The following is a 23630-nucleotide window of genomic DNA, read 5'->3' as shown; positions in this document are numbered from 1 at the left end:
TGCAATTAGTGGTGGTGGGTAGTGGTTAGCTTGTTAGCCATCGGCCGATTGAGATTAGCAGGATGGCTGGATCATTGTATTTTTTCTTGAAAACACAGATGAGAATGTGCTGAAGGTCGGAAAAAGAAAAAGAGGAGTAGGACTAGGCATAGACAAATATGTAAAAAGAGTAAATTTGGAAATATACTGTCTGTCCGGGGATCGGAGCTCTCATCTGTCCAAGAGAAATATCCTCATTTTGATATTGACCGAAGAAGAATATGTTTCCACTCTACAGCTCAAATCATGCCAACAACCGCAGTCCCAGGATTGATTGGATTATTGACTTGCTAAAAAGAAATCTTACGAGGGGGCGCTTATTCAAATTAGAAGGGGCGCTTATTCAAACGGGGCGCTTAACGAAATTTTCACGTTAGGAGGGACGGTTATTCGAGAGGAGCGGTTATTCGAGAGGGGCACTTATTCGCGCGAGTACGGTACCTGTGTATTATATCGTTTTGTGCAATTGTGTGACATTGTAAAGCTAAATTAATTTTTGATTTTTAAATTTGTTATATACTTATATCTTTTTAGAAAGAAGACAATTTTCATGAATTTGTAATGAATTCATGACAATAAAATTCATTCTGATTCTACAATATTATTCACTTGACTTTTTCCATATTTTTTAATTTGTGGGAAAAAACACTATAAAGAAACCAAACTGATGACGGTAAAGACCTATAATTGAAAGACTAAAGCCAGACACTCAACGCTCAACGCAGTTGTCGACAGACACAACTCCATAAAGAATGCAATGCCTCAATGAGCACAATGGATCGTTTTTAATGACAATCCATTCAGACACCGACAATGAGCAGGTCCTGCTATGTAGACTGGCGCTCACAGGAAGCAGAGAGTAGGATTCGCCATACGATGATTGTACGACCGTTGTACAGTGCAGTGAACATCTGGCTTTACCAGTAGGTATAAATAGTAGTAGTATAAATAGGAGATACAGAAATTGATGCCATATGCGGCCTGTCTCATAAAAACTATATAATTTTCTAATTTCGAAAAGCTTTGTAAATACTTCTGTTGGATTGTTGGTCTGGTTCAACTGTGAAAGTCACTGACTTCCTTACTATATGTATAGTAAGGAAGTCAGTGGTTCCTAGTCTTTAAGGACTTGTGGCCACTGAATAATCTTTTACTAATTAAAAAAAAGGCATTTGTCAGTTTACCTGTTGTACTTGCAGTAGAAGCAACAACACGATAACTTTCCACGGTCTGTAAGGAAGAAAAATGGTGAATTTAACAACAACCGCTCCCACTGTTTGCGATGATTGCAGCATTTATTAGAAACAGTCCAGACTGGACTGGAGCTAAAACTGGGGTGTTCTGATGAGGAAACCATCATCCAAAATGTTGAACAATTTAAATTGTTCATAGTACCTGAATTAAAGACAACCATAAGAGGAGTGCAGTCACACCAAATTTCATGCAAGGCCGAAAATGTTCCATTGGATCAGGTTGGCATTAAAATTGCCTATTTGTATTAAATGCAGTTCCGTCGATAATGATCGATAACGATAACAATAAAAACCAAAAAATAATTTTTCATACAGAAAATAAAAGAAGTAATTACACTAGGATGATACGATAAGACTTATCGTATATATAGTACAATAAAAAATAATTTCGACAAATCAATTCAAATGACGCCATAATCATCGAACAACCTGTATTCAACTAATAATAATTGGCCTTAAATATTTAATTAATATACTGTATATATTATAAATTTCATTCTGGTGTGACGGTATACATTTTTAAAGTAAATTTTAATTGAAGAATTTTAATTTTTTTTATATACAGGCTAAGCTATATCCTATTCCTAACTAGTAGTGCCTAGGCCTAGAGAATGTTTTTGTTTGGAACGGTGTCAGGAAAACCAACTTTTGATAGTAATTTGGTTTACCTTCTTTTTTGGACTCCCTTCTCACCTCAGGTTCAGCACTGTTTTTTAATTGGTAAGTGAATTTTTTTTTTTAAGCTTGCCTTACAAGAAAAATTATAAATGAAATTAAATGCCTAGGCCTTAGATTACTACTCAGTTATACTTGAGTGTCTATGTATAAACAGGCGCAATGCTGGCGATAGAAATGGCCTAAGCCGTGTCTAGGCCTAGCCTAGTAGTAGTAATAGGATAGCCTATAAGGCTCCATGGTAAGAGGATGGCCCTTCCTTCTTGAATACGTTTTTGGTTGCTTGGCATTTAGGCCTAGGCTAGCCTTACTAGGCCTGGGCCTATTCTAGTATGGGTCACCATTCTATGTGTCTTAAATCATTATTGATTGTTTTGAACTCACAATATCAGTACTGGTTGTTTCATCATCGCTGTCGCTTCTACTGCTGCTACCACTACTTCCCATCATGGATGTAATCATGTAACACTTGTTATTTAAAAATAGTCATGCTAACATTTCGAGCCAAAATCAAAGTCGCTGAGCCTCTAACTTTTGCGGAAGCAAAAACACAGGGCGCTGACATTTTGTTGGAATCTACCATTTCAATGAAGGTTGATTAATCAGATTGTATTTAATGTATGATACCTTGCCTTTACAAAATGACTATATTATTATATAATTCATTTGTTATTTCATAATTTTCAAGCTGAAATATAACAAATGTAGCCTATAAATAATATTTGTGACTCCCTTTGTCGACCACTTAGGCTAGAGCTGTGTCAGATTTCAAATGGTGGGTTCAGGCTAGGTTAGGGGGTTTTCCATCCAAATCCAAGTTTTCAGAAACGTTCTGTCTGTACTGTATCTCCCAGCTTTGTTTTTTATTTTGTCTAATTAAGATACTGTAAATGGTGGTTGTTGAACTTTTTTGGTAGGCCTACGTTTGTTTTTGTCGAATTGCCTCCTATAGTATTATATCACTACTAAAGGTAAGACATGTTGCATTTCTAACTTGAAATAAATAGCCTTGCCTAGCTAGGCCCTACCACCTAGCATATGCCTGTATGTAATCATTCATATAGTAGGTTAGGCTACGTTCAGACCTGAGAGATACGCCAGGCGTATCTAACGCCGGGCGTACGTTAACCCATGGCGTAACTAGCGAGATGTCCAGTCAACTTACAACTTACAACTGGGCGATTAACGAATGCTAGCGTAAGTATTTGCCTGAAATATTCGTATAAGTAATTCGCGCATTTTATTTTCTGTTAACATCTAGGCTTATTTTGATGAATTTTAAATATTTTATATTTTTATATTGTACATAGAAATATTTTACTACAATCTTCGCCTGTAAGTGGGACCTTCTTGGTCCTGTTGGACGATTGAATAAATAAATAAATAAAAAATAAAATTTTGATTGATTAAATCCTGGCTGATTTAAAAATCACTGATGCGTGACTGTCGTAAATCAGTGGCGTACGCTAATCTGGGGTCTGTTGCTGGATTACCGTATGCCAGTGATTGCGCGGTATTACTCACATTCACTACGCCGTGCCCAACCAAATTCACACTACTTAATTAACGATATGCTAACGTAATTCGTTGTGTCTGAACATAGCCTTAGCGACCGCGCTTAAAATGTGTGGAACACCAGTAGTGCTAATATACAAATTGATTGGGATACAGTATAGGCCTACTTTAGGTCTTAGTATTCAAATCCGGTCATATCGTACTCGTTAATATATTTCCCACCTTCTTTACTAATTGTAATAAAACTAAAGACAAATAAATATATTGAAAATTCAATATTTATTATTCTGATGCCTAGACTAGAAACCTAGGCTAGGCCTAAGGAAGCAGGTCAACTCGGCCCCAAGCCAACTCGGCCCCAGGTCAACTCAGCCGAGTTAATAATGGAAAAGTTTAGAGATTAAAATTTTGTGGTCAACAACATAAAAATTTTTTGGTAAGTCTGAAAAATAAGCTTAAAATTAAAATTGTATTTTCAAATGACTCAATAATGTTATTAATAAGTTCAAGTATTGCATGACAGGTTGAGTGATTCAATATAGCTTCTTAAAATATTTTTTACAATTTTTTTTTATTTATTTTTTTTTTACTTTCACTTGAAATTTATGCACATCGGTCAAGGTGTATAATTACCATGCCATTTTTTTCTATTTGTTTTCTGTCATTTTAATAAAGGATATAATAAAAGGTCAAGCTTTTGTTTAAGCCTATTTTTTAAAGTTTGTTCGCTTGTATTTATAAACACTACAGTGTATATACAATATTTATAGGCTACCCATACTAATGTTTGTTTAAGATGTTAAATTGATTAAGATAGTTAAAAAGTATTCTGTGCATGAGTTTTTGTAGTATTTTAGGAAAGATTGTTAGTATGGATATAGGTCTATAATTATATCTATAACGATGGTAATATCAGGAATAACTTTTGGGTATTTGGTATTGTACCGGATGGTAATGATTAGTTGATGGCGAAAGTTAGTTTGATTTAGGTATAATGATTGGAGATACAAGTTTTAAGGTCATGCCCAGCACCTTCTTTTGAATCAATATTATGAGTAAATGAAAATAATTCAGATTCAGTGACGGGATTGATAAAAAATGAATTAATAGGTGAGACTGGTAGGGATCAATATCTGATGTTGGTAAAGATTTATTTTTTTTTATCGATTCATGAAAAAAAAAAGAATACGTATGCAACTACTCAATTCTTTTATGTGTATACACACATACCGGTAGGCATATACTGTAATAAGAATGAGAAAGATTTACCTGACCATTTTCAAGGGGGGATAAAACCTTGAATTTTTAAGTCATTAAAGACACTTCAGAAGGTGGGAAAGCTCATTCCCCGCCATCTAGGAATCAAAATTTCCCACGGGGAGGACCCCTTTTTTTTTTGGTGGGGAGGGGTTCTTAGGAACATCTTGACTCCTGCTAAATTTGAACCCAGGTCCGCCCTTGAATTACTGATCAATTATTGTAAAAACAAGGAAAAGTGACCTGTAAATCTTTATCTGGTCCTGTTTGTTTGAAATTCCACAGCTCTTATTACCCTGTACCTGTATACTGTATATTTGAATACTTGGTTGCTATGCATTTTACTATACTAACTTGAGAAGTCTGAGATTAGAATAGTAGTAGTAATTGCCTACATTACTAAATTAATGAAATCACTCATGACCATGTGCAGTAATGCTGAAGGCTGGCTAGGTCTCAGTTGGCCTAGTTCTTAATTATCAGCCAATAGTTTATAAAAATCACATTACTGATTGGTATTTTGTTACTGTATTTATTTAAACATATTTTGCACCTGTTTCAACCACCATCAAATGAACTAGGATAGACTTTCTCTAACCAGTTAATATTTAATTCAAATATTACTATCAACAAATTCTTTGTTTGTAATCCCTGGGCAGTTGAATGATACCTTTGCTGTATTCGTTTTTATAAATTGGCTAGTTATCAATTTAAAGATTTTTTAAATAAGTAAAAAAAAAAATAGGTTTATTTTATCTGGTTTTTTTTGGAAGTTAATGACTTGTTTGATCTATTTTAATATGAGCTAAAAAATTATGCAGACAGTGTATCTTCATTCCATTATAAATTTATCTGAGGTGAATTTTTGAATTATGAGGTCAAATGTCATAACTTTTTAAAAAAATTGCTGTAGACCAAAATGCATCACGATGTATGTGTATACGTATGCACAGAGTATTATACAGTTCGCCCTCCAATTCGAGTCCGCCCTTGGGACCTGAAAATTTGGGGTGGTCTCAGGGTTGGTTTCCAATTAGAGGGCTAGGTTGAAGATTGTTATTTGGGTCTTTGGAAAAATTGTTTTAAATTAGAGGGGTCTCGGAATTTGAGGTGTCTCGAATTGGAGGATGCACTATAATACTTAAATGCATGAGGTTTTCCAAGTAAATTTCTGATCCATAATACTTAATTTTTAGAAAATTATTCTCATTGCCCTTCTGGCCTTATAAGTTTATATGAATACATTGACACTCACTATTCTGTCCATAGACTGTAGAATTAATTAAGGTACACTTTCAAATACCCAGCTTCCAGTTCATGTGTGTAGTCACTAAAGTTTGCCTGGAGAACAACATTACATTGCAACTATATTCAAATTTTTATTTTAATACTTCAAGTGGCAGTTAAAAAAAAAATTATGAAAAGTTTATTATGTATTTTATAAATTAGTAAAGGCTAAGGATGAAAAAAATCAAGAAAAGCAAGGAAAATTCCACAATAAAAATAATAAAAGCCATAAATTTTGGAATTATAGCACTGGACAGGACAAGTATATGAGCTTGTAATATTTCACTATTTCTGTCCTTTCAATTATATTTATGAATGAGTATTCTTGTTTATTTCAGGAATGAATGAAAGGAATAAATTGAAGAAGCAGCTCTACAAAAGACAGTGAACATGGATACAAGTAAAGGTAAACTAAAAAGCAGCCCTACTGTACTACACCCCATCGGGCCATGATTCAGTTTAAGTGTCACCACCAGAGAGCATTTGAGTTTACTTGTAGTTGCTTATAAAGAGTAAACTAAAATCTATTCTTAACTGAAAATTACTTACTTCCCAGTTAGTAAGATTTAGTATTGTATCAAACCCCAGTTTTCCCCAGTGGTGTTTAGTAGGACCACCTAAAAGACATTTCACTGGCTAAAACCAGGGCACTAGGCCATAAGGGATTCTGGGATATTTATCAGCATTTTTATCTCATACATTGGCTGAGTTTGTCCCTGATAAACCAGGCTTTCTGTGTCCAAACATTTGCCATATCAAATGCTTTTGACATTAATACTGTACTTCTTTTTGTTTACATTGTAGAAACAAGTGATGCAAGTTTTGCAGAACTTAAGTTACTTGTGTCAAATTGGTATGACAAACACATATCTATCAATATGCTGAAAGTATTGTACAGGGACCATGTAAAAGATATTTTTACATTACACGAGTCTTCTAAGACAATACAATTAATTGATTTGCTGATTGGTTCTGGAAATCTGAGTCCAAATAATCTCACTCTCCTGTATGATACTATTAAGGCAACAGAGCAATTTGGTCTGGAACAAGAAATTCACACTAAAATGCCATCATTCAAAATTTCCAAAAGTATCAGGGATAGTGTAATTACGAAATTCACACCACATCGGCAAAGACTTGTAAAGCTGGGAATGGCGCTCACTGCAAGTGATGTACAGAACATTAGTGAACTTTACAAAAAGAAACACACAGATAGATGGAGTTTGATTATGGATCTAGAACACAGCATGGTCATTTGTGAAGAGAACATGACAGCATTCATTGAAAAGTTGAAGAAACACGAACTTTACGAAGCTGTCAAAGCTTTAACAGAAGGTATTTCTTTTCTTTTATATCAATTTAATGAATTTTGATAACTGAAAAACTCTGTGCACTAAAAGGCTCTACAACCAAAGGATGGAGTACAATGAAACATAAGATAAAGTGTGAACAAAAATTTCAGATGAAATATGCCGGGCAGATTTAGGGTGGGGAGAGGGGGCTGTGTCGACCCTGGCTCCTCCCCCCTCCCTTTTTGGAACGTCAAAAAAAAAAAAAAAATAGATTGCCTAAAATGCCTTAGAGGTTATTTTTGAAAAACAACAATTTTGTAAGGAAATGCCCCGAACCCCTAGGGTAGTGTTTTCTCGATCAGCCCCACATTCGGCCCCCTTTTAGATAACAAAAGAAAAATTAAGATACAACTTCTTAATTACATTAGGAATTGGGATCAATGGTTTGCCAGATGAGAAATTGGCGTTTTTTAAACGAATTTTGTGTCGCCGACAGCAATGGAGTAGTATCACATGGTATTGTGACGTGACACTGCAGTACTCTATTGACACTCTGGATGGTTCAAGATAGGGTGTAAACAAAGTCCCTTTCAGTTCAGAATAGTTTGTTGATATATGAAGTATTCTTATAATAAATTGATAAATTTAGGAAGCCATCAATTATTTCCAAAGCTTGTAGAATGTTGCTTGAATATAATTGGACCCCCCTCAGGATGTAATTTATCTTCTCCTGGGGATTTAGAGGGTTATTCCAAATACCACATGATTTTAATCATTTTTACATTTACATAGTTTTCAAATTATATATTTCATGTATGGTATCAAAATAAATCAAATCAAACTGTTTCTTCCTGTTTGCAAGAATTTTGTATTTTATGATTTATGGTTGTATAAAATTAATCACATATAAGTTTGGCCTTTATGGTATTGTATAAAAGTCTTCCATGTCTGAACATGTCAAATTGCTTTCCTATCACTGTAAAGATGTAATTGCTAATTACGCTAAATAATATCTTACTTTAATGTACTGGTATTATTATTATTGAATTATATAATATAATTATATAATTATAAGTGGTAAGATAACTCATCTTATATTGTTATTGTTATTTGTGAAAATACTATTATACAGTACAGTAAAGTAGTTAATCTGGACAGTGGTGTATCCAGGATTTTGAAAAGCGGGGTGAGGAATAGAAATAGTACATGCACTTAACTTTATGCCAGGTGCAAAACTATTGAAAGAGCCTATTGATAACTATGACTACACAATTTAATTGGTCATTATTGTCTAAGCAAACTTACTTTGCCATTTATTTCCATTAATTCACTATTATTTTGTTGTATATTTGAACACAAAAGGTATAGGTATATGGTCACCGTAAAACTGTACAGTAGTTTTATTCTTGTCGTGGTCATTGTGGTTGTTTATTCACTGTGGGATGGTGCAGAATGCGGTGTGAACAAATTCCCTTTGCCAGTCAGGATATTTTCGTACAGATGCTGTTGTATTTGAATGTGCACAAAATGATAATTAAAAACTAGCATTTAATAATGGAACATAATTTTCATGTTTCTGTCTTTATGGTTATACACAGTACTTCTCCTCTTCAAATCAACAACAGCTTGATTTTTGTCCTGTGTCATTCCAGGTGGATGTTCTGGTCACCACTGATCATTTCTTGTAGAAAACTGAAATGTTATGAAAATATTTATTTAAACCAACACGCTGAAACCCTAGGTTACTATTCATTTCTTTAGTCTTGTTAAAGTACCTGTGTATAAGCATTTGAACCACTCAAATGCTCAAGCTTTCTCTGTGTCTGTACTAATAATTGTACAGTCAGAGCTTAATCAACGCGAGCCTTAACTCTTATTTCAACATGAGATCAAGAGTTAATTATAATGAAATAATGTACTGGTAATCCATTATTGAATTATATTTCAGACATTCCAAAGCCATCTTCAAACTCATTACATACAAGTGGTAAGATAAATAATGTTTATATTGTTGTTTTATTCTTATATAATTTGCAATTAAACTGTAGCTGAAACATAGCAAGAAAGCCTAATTTTTTTATTAGTTTGTCAAGAGATAAATATTCAATTAAGTATTATATAAAACCAAATGAAATTTTAGAGAATTTAATATATTTTTTTAAAATAAAAGATGTATTAAGTTACTCTATTAGTTATGCATACTCTTATTGTACTCACCCTAACAAATATAAAAGGAGTGACATAATGTTTCCACCAGAACCTTTGCCTTATGTGAGCAAATTCTGCCAATTTGTTTTTCCAACAATACAAAATATTTCTTATTTTACATGTCTTATATTTTCATAATCAACAAACAGGCATCTAGCTCTACAATTGATTCAATGAAATTTAATTTTTTAATTATGTTTTTTTTTTGTTCCCATTGAATGAAAAACCAAATGTATTGATTGATTTTGATCGTAAAAATACATTGATGTCAAACGAATTTAGCAGTAGAAAAAAAAAAATTGGCAAAACATCAGCTACTTTGATAGTGTGACAATTGCCTGAAAAGTGAAATATATTAATTTACCAAAATATATGTGTAGGAGCACATGACCACTTATCTTTCTCTGCTTTAACTTCCAAGTGATATCAGAAAATACTACAGTATACCATAGGCAAAAATGTAATCTTATTTAAAAAGTTGCTTTGCTTCAATAATTAAATTTGAGAAACCATGATGGGGTAGAAAAGGAAAGTCATTTCTACATTTAGAGAATGTTGATATTAAATTACTTTTATTTTCAGACATCCAAAATGCATTTTCAAACTCAGGGCATAGATGTGGTGAAGGTAATATATTTTTCATTCTTGTTTTCTTTTGCTTTTTATGTATTTCATCATTACAAAAGTTGGTCAAGTGGTGCAATAGTGTAGATGCAATGAGAGACTACTTGAAAATTATTGCTTAAAAATTAAGTAGGACCATCAAACAAGTCTAGATAGAGTAATGACGGTTATGCTTCCTTAAAAAAATCCTATAGCAATAATACTTTATTATTACACCCAAAAGCATATCTCATACGTTGTAAGCACACTTCCCAAGAACCCCCCCACCCTCTTTTTCACTGAAAACTTGCACTCATGAAGTAAAATATCACCATAATATAGTTCGTGCACTCTCACTTTTTCAAGCATTATTGTGCAGATATATGCAGTGCACATGTATGGTTCTGAAAATAGCTCCAAGGGAGGTTGGGAATATTTTATAGACATTTTGAATAGATTCATTTATTTGTCATCATGAAAAAAATATACAGTGAATCCTTGTCATCCCTGTGAACCATGGAAGCTCTATTATATTATCCACTTGTTTTAAGTAAAAGGATTAATGCTCTGAACAGACACAGGCACGGCTATAAGAATCCGCTGCAGCTAATATCGTTTGTGTAAAACCAAACATATGAGCCACTGATTGCCAATCTACCATCATGGCATTTATAGATACAGTACCAAAAAAGCCTTTGTAATTTTCAAACATGACATTGTACATCAAGATATTTATACTTATTTATATGCATATTAAATCTATTTAAAGCTACAAAAGCTTTTCCTTTAAAAAATCTGTAAATTATTTATTGATTTGATTCCCCATATTTTAATATCATATTTATTAATATTTTTAAATTATTATTTTTTTATTTGTTAGATATTCAACTGACATTAACCCAGCGGAAGCGAAAGAAAAGGGAAAGTGATGATGAGGATGGATCAAATGAAGTGGATCCACTTGACCTAGTTAATCAACTCACTAAAAATAAGGGCAATATGAAAATAAAAGATGCTGAAGAGATTTCATCAAAACTTGAAAAACTTAATGATTATTTCAAGAAAATATGTATAAAATTAAATGGAATTGAAAATGGATCTATAGTATTTCATCTATCTGTATATGATCCCAATGCTTTGATGAATCTATGGGAAATCAATATTAGCGGGAAACTTATCAAAGATTTGGCACAAATATTAGCCCAAGAGAAACAGCAGGAGTTCTTGGATGAATGGATGACATGTATCGATGAAAATGAATACAAATCTGCGCTCACAAAGCTGCAAGAAAATGGTGAGACATTGGATATAAATTATGAAATCTGTAAATTCTTTCTTCTATGACAAAGCTGCTTTAATTCTGATGGACTCGATCATTTTTTGGGAGATTTTGCTCTTAATTTCATTTACCCTCTTCCACTAATACACTGATACATGATGTATTGCAATGAGGTTTTATTATGTTCTGTATTTTCCAAACTCTGCTTTATTATTGTTGCATTCTCACAGCATTGCCTCCCAATTTCTCTAATTTACTGTACATTTTTCTACCATTGGCATTTGGCTGAGAAGTATTGCTCCTGCTTCTGGTACTGTAAACCCCAGTTCAAACCTTGGCCAGCATTGATTTTTAGTTGATGTCTGATTGCTCATCTCCTTGAATAACCCTCACATTGAGAGTTATAATAATATAATAATAATAATAATAATAATAATAATAATAATAATAATAATAATAATTGGAGCGAGCGAAATGGCCGAGCGGTTAAAGCAGGAGCACCATGATCATAGCCAACAATATCGGCACAGGTTCGCGGCCGGCTCGCTCCTATAGTTCTGGTGGTGGAACAAGTCTTCTCGAACAAGGACTACAAACCGTAGGCCCAGTGTACACAAATGGTCATGTGCACTTTAAAGAACCCATTACATCTTTCGAGATGAGTAGGGGGTTACCCTGGTGTACTAGTTCATTCGGCCGCTGTCGTGGACAGATGAAAGTGCGCCGGTTTACTGGCTGCTGAAGACATGAAGTGACCCTCAGGGGAGGAGAAAGTTATTGTAAAGTGCAACATCTAGTCCCAAGAGACCATGTATTATGCTCTATATAAGTCTCCAACCATTAATAATAATAATAATAATAACAACTTTATTTTAAAACGGAGAAAACTTGTATCACCATATTGGTGTTTTTCGCAAGAAGATAAGAATGAAATGATGAAACTTAAATTAAACACATACAAACATTTATAGGAATACATATTCAGCAATGAAATGTAAAATACTAAAATATTAACATTATAAAGACAAAAGACTAAAAAGTGATGTCATGACAATGTAGTTTAATTTTTTTTTGTTCATTATATTAAAATATTTAATTTTGTCAGTTATTTATTAGTCTTTTAAAAGTATAAATGTTAGGAGCAATTGTTGCAAAATTATTTAGGTTATTCCAGATTTCTGCCCTATGATACGAAAAACTTCTTGTATATTATATATACATTACATGGTGTAGTTAAGCTTTTAGATTTGATTGAATAAATTGCTAAAATTTGTGGGGCAATATGTAGGCCTAGTTGGCAAAACAGGATGCAGAATTAGTAATGTTAAAAATCTAGGCCCAAAACTAACAGAAACTATTATTTTCGGTTTGTACCAGTTGAGAGTATTTGTATCAATATTGTTTATTAATTGTAGTTTGTCTACTGTACTTATTGTTTGTTATTATCTTTCAGTTGTTCTCTCAGCTGTGGGGCATAGTTTAAAGAAATGTTGTGATTTCACTTGCAGGTCAATGCAGTTCAATGTTTAGTATCATAAGTGATGATATTGACTGGGAGATAGAACTGATAAAGGACTTAAACCGAATAAGACCAGAATTAAAGTTCACCATCATGAAGAAGTGGCAAGTAACCAAGCCGCAAACTATTGATCATTTAATAGGAGAAAGCAGGAAAATAATCATTGCATTTTCAGCAAGACCACTGATGGATTATTCCAAGTATGCTGCACACAGTGTTGTTATAGAAATGCTGGAAGCAAAAACACTTGATGATGCTAAGATAATACCAGTCAAAATATCAGAAGATGCTATTGTACCATCTGAGTTTGAATCATTCACTTTGTTGAATTTTGTTGAAGAAAAATTCATTGATAAATTATTAGAAAATTGTGGTAGGTATATAATATTTACAATTTTTCAGGATGGAAATTATTCATAAAAAGTAGATACAAAGTTTAAAGTTCAATTTGAAAGTCATTAGTATTTTAATGAGACCATGTACAGTATGTACATAACATAAATCTATGTCGAACACAATAATCGGCCAACAGACTGATTTGCCAGCTAATGGTCATTATTAGACAAGATAATAAATGGCAGAAGATAGATCAGCTTTGCGATATATTGGAATGTCGAAATGCATTGTGGGAGAACGGGGAGCAATTCAACCCGTCCACGCAATGGCACAATAATAAAGGTACCACTTGGGTTCATTTGTTTCCTCTAGTTCCTCCACTTTAGTCAAATGGTCAAATTTTACTCCACTCGCAAGAGGGTGGATGTGCCATTAGGTTTCATGCAAATAGATGTGAAGACCTCATTCTTTTGCTATTTCAGTTCTTTTTTATTAGACCGTAGTTCTATGCAGTGTGTTTCCAGCTTCAGACAGTGACAGTGTATCACATAAATCTGATCATTCATAGTTTTAATTTTTTTCATTTATCATTTTCATCTTTCTTTGAAATAGAATTGGTGGTGTCAATGCTGTTACTGGAAACCACAGGAAATAATGAATATTTTGGTTATATAGATTAAAAATAGTGAATCAGAAGATGAACTATATAAAAATGAGTATACTATGTTCATTACAAGATATTGCTTTTGATATAAAATAATGGAAATTAGTTGAATACTCTTTTGGTATCATTGTAGGTGCAGACAGTAAATCTGTTGTATTCCATCTTTCTGTGTCTGATGCTAATGCACTGGAAAATCTACGAGATATACATTTGAGTGGTGACCTCATCCAAGAATTAGCGGGAGTATTGGTACCAGTAGATCAACAGGAGGTGTTTGTTGAGAGATGGTCATCAGGATTAGATGAGAAGCAATACCAAGCTGCTCTGAGTAGGCTGAAGGCAAAAGGTGAGAGATTATATTGTAAGTGAAAAGTTGATTATGAGAATGCGAGTATAAATTATCCACACACATGTTGTTGTTCTCAAGCAAAACATTCATTTTATAGATTTCTGAACACAAGAAGTATGTGCTTTTGCAATTTAATTTAAATAAACATGTATTTTCTTGCTTTCCTCAATATAGAAAGTACTAGTTATGTATACAAATAAGTGAAAGTGCAATCATAACTTAATGAAAAGTAAGAAAAAAAATAAAAATTAAACTACTGTACTGTGTAATACATTTAAACATTGCAGACAGATACAAATATTTCTCTTGAGTCCACAAGAATCAAAGGTGTGATGTAAGACAGAAATTTGGTATATGGTGGTACTGCATTTAAAGGGATCATCAGCAATAAATGTAAGGGTTTCAAGGAAATTTCAAAATATTACTGAATTAAACGTTTTTTTCTTTGCTTTTCAAGGGGGCTCATATCATCTCTGTATCGTAAGTGATGATATAGAGTGGGAGACTAAGTTGATGGAGGACTTACAACACAAGAGACCAGAACTAAAGTGCACCATTTTGAAAAAATGGAAGCCTGAAACTATTAATAGTGTAGTAATAGAGAGCAGAAGAATTATCATTGCATTTTCACCAAAACCATTGATGGAATATTCTAAATATGCTGCACACAGTGTTGTTATAGAAATGTTGAAAGCAGAAACACTTAATGATGCTAAGATAATACCAGTCAAGGTATCAGAAGATGCTGTTGTACCAATTGAGTTTGAATCATTCACTTTGGTCAATGGCTATGAAGAAAACTTTGTTGACAAAGTTCTGGAAGATTTAGATGAGTGTGGTAAGTACTAGCTCCAACAGGATGTTATGTTTTCAACGCTATTTGTGTCTTTGTTAGCAGAATTATTAAAAAACTAATGAATGGATCATTGTAATATAGTGAAGCAGTACAAATAATTGATCTACAGTGGGAGTGATTCTATTTTGGGATGAAAGTGCATGACCAAAATAAGCAGAAAGTTAAAATATCATGTAATAAATTTGTCTGGGAGTATGAACTCTTATCAGGTGCTGGCTTTACTTATTTATATATTTTTGCCTCCTATAACCTATCCAATCATATCAGTTAAAGGAGTTTAATATTTTTAAAGCAATCATTAATCAACTGAAGCTATTTTTAAAAACATGGTCTACAATAAAGAATATCAACAATCTGATCTTTTGAATATGAAGAAAACTTCCAATGTGTTTTGTATTTCTAATACTGCATTTATACAAGAATTATAATGTTAACATTGAACATAAAAGGAAGGAACACATTTGAAAGAATATTTGTTATTCATTGCTATGAAATGGTGACTTAGTTGGTAGTCTCAGGAAAGATTGATATATATTTATTAATTAATGAAGTACCAGTTATTGATAACTCTTCATTTAAGTTTGATTATGATTATTGTCCATGAATTTAGAACTGCTTGATCTTTATAATAATATAAATGAGAATAATAATAATTATATAAGTATTATTTAAAGGTAATATACAATTAAAATGATGAAGATGATACTTTATAGTTATTTAATTATTATTGTTGTTGATAATGTAGCTCTTGCTCTGCAGTAGCAGTGGAATAATAAAATAAACATATATTATCCTTCTTATTTTTCAGCAATAATGGAGACTCAAAAAAGTGACATGCCTCATGTGTCATCCATTAAGACCTTTAAAGGATCATCTGAAAAATTGTCAAGTGATGAAATCAAGACACAGCTAGAGGAAACAAGTGAAAGTGAGTTTAAATATTTATGTAAGTTTATATAAGGTCATATTCGACTGACCGTGAGCATATGCATAAGTAAATCTTTTAAAATGCTCATTTTTTTTCAACATTTACAATAAATGGTAATGTACCTGAATTTTAGTTATATCCTTACTACTATTGTTATCAATATAGGATTATCAGTAAGAAATTTATACAAAAGTGTGTTAGCTAATTGTCTAGGGAAACCATTCCAAGACACAAATTTCTTAATATTGCTAGTTTCATTGTTAAGGCAATCACATGGGTTACATAATTGCTTTGCTCTAAAAAAGATATAACGCCTATAGAATATCGTAGCTCAATTTTGTATAATTTTAGTTAAACATAATCAGTGTCATCTGTTGAAAAATTAATTTAATGTATTTATCATTAAATTCCAATTTCAAACATTGCCCATCAAAAGGGGAAAGAGAAAAAGACAAGGATGTGAATAATTCGTCGCTCACATCACGAACTAACACAATTAAATTCAATTGTGTTAGTTCGTGAAATAAAAAAAGCGCTTCAAAATACGCGCTATTGTCGTTAAGGACTTTTTGTGTGGTAAAGAATACAAAATTGCTTGACAACCAATACGCGCTCGTTCTGACGCGCTACTGTGATTTCACGAACTAACACAATCTACTTTGATTGTGTTAGTTCGTGATGTGAGCGACGAATTATGTCAATAAATGGTAAACATTTTCTATTGGTTGCATACTAAAAAAAATGCTTTAAATCTAACTCTCCTAAATTTACTATTTTAAGATGAAGTACACGACTTTTATGTGATTAGTGACGATGCTGAATGGGAGCAAAAAATAATTACCGAGTTGAAGAAAAGGAGGCAAGGAATACGGTGTATTAGCAGAAGTGATTGGATTCCTGGAAAATCCAAACTTCTTAATTTGATAGAACCAGTTAAAATTTGCAAGAAGGTTGTTGTGGGATTTTCACCATCACCTGGTAGTACTAGTACACATTATCTGGCAGAAGTTCTTTTTCAAAAAATGTTGGTTGACAATAACTTTGGCAAACTTATCCCTGTCAAGATATCAAAAGATTCCATGATACCAGAAGGGCTAAATATGTTGACTTCAGCAAATGGATGGGAAGATAACATTTATGAGTTGTTGTTGTGTGCATTACATGAAGAAAGTAGGTATATTCACTTACACAGTAAATATTATTACAATAATTACTGAATTAATATCTTTTTCAAAGTATCATTATTTAATTAAAAAATTATTAATTAAAAATAGGTATTGCATTTATCACTACAAATGTTATTACCCATACCTAACCCAGAAAAAATAATTTCATTTTTATTTTAAGTGTTTGGAAAATTATTTACAGAATAAACGTTTACGCTTGTGGCACTTTTCTTTGGACATAATTCACTGAAAATTTTATAATACTGCTAATTTCAGAATCACAGGCAACGTACGTTCACCACACATGAGCAAGGTAAGAATGCAATGCGTTTAAATATTAATTGACTAAAACTTTGACAACAGAAGCATGCTGAAACATAGGAATGACAACAAATTTAAAATAAATTTTCCACTGCACAGTTAAGGCAGAGAAATGATAGTACGTTCAGTGGTAAAGCAGATGTTATGATAATAATTAAACAGCGCCAACTCTCTAGCCTGCTAATCCAAGAAAAAGTATTTATTTCTAATATATTGGTTTGTTGAAAAAGCCAGCCGAGCAAGCCTTTGGCTGGATCTAGATGCATTGAAGTACAGCATAAGAGGCTGTATTTTATGTATTTCTGAAACCCATAATTTGAGAAAATTCTTTTATTTGGATGTTATTAGGGACCTGAAAAGTAACGTTTTATGTCCATCTTATTGTTCATATGAATCAATCTGCATTGACCGGAGCTGATCAATTTTGATACCAAAGTTATTAAAATTCAATCAATGTTTTAAAAGAGCTGACAAATGAAATGCTGTGATGCATAACATTTCACAATTTAGAAATGATTTTAATGAAATAGCAGAATTTGAAAAATAATATTTAAACGAGGGACCTGGTTTGTCTGGCATATGGCCTTGCCTTTTTAAGGGGAGGTGCGGGGATAAAACAATAAATTTTTAATTTAAAATAGAGGGATAGGCGACCACAATAACAGCGCGGTATTTGAAAATGAGGCTTGTGAACTGGGTCCAAAAAATAAACTGGTAGGTACAGGATTTTGAGCTAGTGTCATCGTGTCAAACTTAGATATTTCAATGTAAATTTGGCTGTTCTTTTTATTTATATGGGTTTTCACTTATGAAAATTTCTCAATTATGTGTAAAATAACGATTTGCCCCAGTTTTAATTTCGGAAATTTGCACTAGACAGAGAGTCAGCTGATTCACTCAACCATAACGAGCTGGTAGCGACAGTGGAAAATTTAAAAATTAGGACTGGCGAAAATATTCAATAATAATAATATAATAAGTCGAAGGCATTTTTGAAGAATGAATACTGTATTTCAAAAAGATATGTTTGCTGGTTTGGATAAGGAAGTCTTGGAAGTGGTGATCTTAATAGTGGCATTAAATAGGTTTGTTTAATACCAACTTTCTTACCTGTGTAGGCATAGCCTAGCATTTAGAGCAGAAAATGGCTTAGAAAAATGTGCACAGAATTTAACTTCTGTATGATACATTGGCAATGGTTATATACAGTGTTCAGATTAGTTCAAAGACTAATTTTCAGCAAATTCTGCTCGGAAAGACAACCACCTGCCTTAGGCGTGGCCCTGCTGGTTTCATGCTGGATCAAAAACTAGTAGAGGGTCAAATGTCCAGCCATTTTGATGGTCAAAATACAGGGGCATTATTACTGTACATTAGAAAAGATTGAAAAACAAGATAGTCTATTATACAAATATTCTTATTGTCTTCATTTGTAATTTTTAAACTAATTTTTATTTTTATATTACAAAAAGTATTATATTAATGAAATAATAAATTCTTTTCAAAATAATTGTTTAGGTCGTGGCTATTTTACACCACTTAGCAATGCATTTAAATATGGGCTTTTCTCAGTGATGGTTATAATTAAAATATATATATTTTCAACAAAAATTATCATTGATGATTAGTGCCAGAATGATTAATTCCTTATAAAGATATTGTAATATAAATACTAATTATTTTTGAATGGTGTAAGAATAGTCACTCTGATTTTTTTTTAACTAGTCTGTTCAAACCTTTTAATCCAGGCATTAAAAAAATAAGCAGTTTCATAGAATATCTTTACACAAGACTGTACAAAGCCATGTATTAAAATAGTTGTTCCTGTATATATTGAGCCACATTTTCATACTGCTCTACTATCAACTTCGCACATTACATATTTCAAAATTAATCCTCACAATTTGTTCTCTAAACCTGGTTCACATATTTGCTTCAAAAGGATTACTATTGAATCGGATTACTCTGTAAGTACAGCACTTATAATACCATTTAATAATATTACAAGATATTTTGCAAGTAAAAAATAAAACAGGTACTGTAATACTGGTACAGTATTTATTTATAATAAATTTGGCATGCAATATAAACCAGATGCGTAAAAAAACCAAAAACTGAATGTGTGGCAATTCAGTATATCTTCAGAAATAAATAACTAGATAAATCATTTCAATTTAATTCTTTTGAAATATTTTTGGCCTCAATCACTTGCTGCGGAGCTTTGAACATCGCCACCTTCTGCTAACCATGGATTGGACATGTCCCTTTCATCATGTTCACACAGATGGGACTGTTTACATCAAATCCATTCGAGTCAGTCATTTGCTGCTATTGAGGAATAAATATACAGTAGTTACAATAATGCAAAACCAGGTTTGTTAATAATCAAAAATGTTATCAAACATTGGCATTTGCTGCTTTATCTATAACATACCATACTGAGATACTGTATGTACTAATCTGAAAAGACATTCATCAATTGACAGTATTTTCAGATTTTTTAATTACTTGATTGAAGCCTTCCTGTCTGCTAGTGTGTAATGTATTATTGTTGTAAAAAAACTAAAACTGACACACCATGCTGATATTTTTACCATTCCAATATACTTGTTTCATGTACTCTGGCTGAACAGTGATGAGATATTCAGCAAACAACCAGAGTGCTTCTTGCCAATGTCTTGCTGGGTGCTTGTATGCTTTGTACCACCTTGTTTCATAGATGCCAATGTTGGGTGGTTGTACTCATGGCAAATGTTGTGGTATTTTTGTCTCATCATGTTGACATATACCTATGTGGCCAGAGTGCCATGTTTCGGCCTATCACATATATATATATATATATACATATATATATATATGTAGGCCTAATTATAAACAAAGAAGTCAAGTCATCGGACTGATCCTACGTTTATTAATTCAAATTCAATTATTCCTCCATGATTGAATTGACGTTGACTAAACCGTCTCTCTGTAAATGCGTACATAAACGATCACAAAAGCTCATGACTTCACACTACTGTATGTATTCTCAGGCTAGTCGCTCGATCGTTGGGAAGATTTTTCTATCAGCTGCTCGCCAAAATTTACAGACTGGTCTTGAATATTAATGAGTTGATTACAAAATGCTACCAAGCTACTGAAAAAAAGTGATCAGCCTTGTTTTCACCTGATTTTCCTATCTCATCATATTATGTGTTGTTTCTATAATTATTGTTACAGCTCAACATTTTGAAATTTTTAAGTATTTTTCCCGAACTCAGGAAAGGTTAAGTAAGCAATATATGGCCACTTTTCTCATTCCCGCACTTCCCCTTTCAGGCCTAAAACCTTTTCGCCAGTAAGATATAGGGTCTACTCACAATACAAGTATATGACGAAGCTTTTACTTTTTAATCAGCTATATATTTTAAACTGAATTAGGAAAACAAATCTTTGACATTGTCGATTGATTGGTAATACATTGACTAATAACAGAATAGGCCTTTTTCAGGCTGCAGTAGACATCTTGAATCGATGACAAACAGTGCTGGGCAGCGAAGCGTAACCAATAGAAATAACATAACGTTTCGACCATATTTTCGGAGGTCATGTTATTTAAAAAATCATAAATCCTTAACGGAGGGTTGTGTCAACAAAAATTTTTCATTAAAATGTTCGCACAGGATATATCTACGTACTGTATGAATAAAAAAAAATTGAAAATTTGTTTAGTCTGATAATATAGAAAAATTATTTTACCACAAAGGTAGCATACGAAATTTGGTTTTAACAAACATTAAATCTTTATCAATGAATAAAATAATTTGAATGAAAATATTTCATTCATTGATAAAGATTTAATGTTTGCTAAAACCAATTTTCGTATGCTACCTTTGTGGTAAAATATTTTATCAACATAAACTGAAATCTAAACCATTTTTCTTATTATGTGCTGTATTTTATCAAATTCTAGATGTACGATAAAAAATATACTAATCACTCTTAAACATAATCAACAATAAACAAGCACAAATTATCCTCCTATAGTCCCCTATATAGTAGACTAAAAAAAATCAGGCTATTGGCGGATTATTACTTTGACTTTAGATTCTGTTATTAGACATATGGGAAAACATGATGTGATCTGTCCCTGTTGCTGTTATAGAACTAAACTCTGGGGCATTTTGGGCTTTTTCTTTCCTTCCCTTCCAAAAAATCTGGCCCTAAGTACAGTACTGTAAATCCTTGAATACCGTTTGGTGGCTACAGTGCAAAGCTTATTTTAAAGGTTAGACTGAGTACGCCTGAGCATAAACAAAAAGGTCCTAGTCTAATTATCCAAGTATGTAACCATGTCATAGGCCTGTCTAAGCTCATGGAGGATGTATTTTATTTATAGGTCATCCATACCAAGTAGTAGGTCTTTAAACATGTTTACTGTACAGTATATGGGATAATATGGATTGCACAAAGAAAACAAAAGTAAATCCTTATACATACAAATAACATATAAATTACCAAAAAACTAGTAATTGAATAATATAATTATTTAATAGTCAAGTAAGTAATCAGGCTTATATTACCAATTTAATAATTTATGTACAAATTTATTTACAATTGAGATAAAATATTGAGCAAAATCCAGAATTGATTTTAAAAAATATTTATAGTTAATCTTGGTGACTACAATTTACTTTATTTAAGAATCAAATTTAAAAATAAAAAAAAAAAGATGTATAGATATAAAGAAATTAAAAATAAACTTGATTAGTATTTATAAACGCTAAATTTTCTTTAAATCATTCCAGGGAACCATGTGAGGCCTACCATTTTGGAAAAAGATCATGATTTATTAAAAAGCGTTTCATTTGTTCAACTATATAACAATAGGCCTATACTATACATAAACACTGGTGAGAACATACCAGATGCAATCTAAAAAAAGAGTACACCATACTATTTTTTTTTCACAGATTGCTGCGGGCAAGGCATGGGACACACTAAAGGGAACCAAAGATGAACAAATTTTCTGTAAAATTCATTCAGCTATTATAGAGGAAGAAAAGTAACTTAAGACAATTCAAGAAGAAAGCAAAAAATTAATTTTAGAACTTGAAAAATTATACAAAGAAGAAATTGATACATTCACAACTGTCAGTGGCATGTACAAGGTTGATAAAGATGATGAAGCAATTACTGTCACAAAAGGACAACTATTTGTAGTAAACATATCAAGCTTAATTGAGAGCAATGCATGCAAATTATCTGCAACCCTAAGCAACCCATCACATGAAGAATCAGCCACTGAGGTAGAATATCAAGGAAATGGAAAGTACAAAATAACAGGTAGTTACAATGTGGAAGGTGACTGGCAAATGAAGATTATTGCAGGAGAGGCACACATCAAAGGATCTCCAGTGAATATCAAGGTGGAATCACTGGGACTTGTACATACCACTGGCAACATATCAGATTATAAAGAACATATGAAAGAAAATAAAGTGTTAGATGTAGTGTTAAACACAGATGGATGCATATTAGTATCTAGTGCTAGTAAAGATATATTAAAGTTCAATCAATCAGGTTCATTTGTTGCTAGGATACAGGTGCCACAACAGGTGCAGGTCCATAGCATGCATCTAATGTGTGATGGTCACATGGTGTACAGTGATTTCTTATGAAATTGTGTTAATATTTAAAGAAATCATGTCATTTGGTAAAGGAATATTAAAATATCCAAGGGGATTGACAGCAAACAAAAAATTCTCACTGTGTGTGTAAACTCAATGATGGTGATGGTAAACTGCTGGGTAAGATAGGTTCAAAGGGTAGTAAAGTAAAGTAGGTCAGATGAATAAACCAAATGATGTTACTTTAACCAAGGAAGGTCATACAATCATTGCTGACTTCACCAATAATAGAATACAAATGTTTGATGTAAATGATAAGTTTATGCGAATCCTTGTAGACTTTGGTGAGGAAGATGGTAAAGTTTGGGCTCCATGTGGTGTAACCATGGATATGGATGAAAATATAATACAGTAGTATCAAGTAATCATAAACTACAACTATTTTGATAAAAATGGTGTCTTCATAAAAAGAAT

The 23630-nt window shown here is 32.5% G+C and overlaps 1 protein-coding gene across 2 annotated transcripts; it reads left to right on the top strand.

Moving 5' to 3' along the window:
- The first annotated feature begins 2797 nt into the window (after positions 1-2797).
- Positions 2798-22618, top strand: LOC117103804. 2 transcript variants are annotated; one of them, XM_033244428.1, is made up of 13 exons: positions 2798-2938; positions 6365-6432; positions 6831-7361; positions 9267-9305; positions 10109-10153; positions 11010-11423; positions 12917-13300; positions 14061-14273; positions 14734-15114; positions 15941-16060; positions 16841-17230; positions 17503-17539; positions 22500-22618. In XM_033244428.1, the coding sequence occupies exons 2-12, from the start codon at positions 6417-6419 to the stop codon at positions 17532-17534; spliced, it is 2565 nt and encodes an 854-aa protein (XP_033100319.1). In that variant the 5' UTR covers positions 2798-2938; positions 6365-6416; the 3' UTR covers positions 17535-17539; positions 22500-22618. The 2 variants fall into 2 exon arrangements, with proteins under 2 accessions (XP_033100319.1, XP_033100318.1); XM_033244427.1 differs by having other exon boundaries at positions 14061-14288.
- Positions 22619-23630: the final 1012 nt, after the last annotated feature.

The sequence above is a fragment of the Anneissia japonica genome, unplaced genomic scaffold (genome assembly GCF_011630105.1).
Source record: "Anneissia japonica isolate Jap-2015-1 unplaced genomic scaffold, ASM1163010v1 scaffold1883_len165119_cov152, whole genome shotgun sequence".
Lineage (NCBI taxonomy): Eukaryota > Metazoa > Echinodermata > Crinoidea > Comatulida > Comatulidae > Anneissia > Anneissia japonica.
Note: the sequence above shows the minus strand (reverse complement) of the source record. Positions and strands in the feature narration are given on the sequence as shown.

What these genes read in the sequence shown, in the direction of transcription:
- LOC117103804 (XM_033244427.1), top strand. An exon ending in AAACTCATTACATACAAGTG is followed by an intron (nt 9,306 to 10,108) that starts GTAAGATAAATA and finishes TTTTATTTTCAG; the next exon opens with ACATCCAAAATGCATTTTCA. An exon ending in GGAAGATTTAGATGAGTGTG is followed by an intron (nt 15,115 to 15,940) that starts GTAAGTACTAGC and finishes CTTATTTTTCAG; the next exon opens with CAATAATGGAGACTCAAAAA.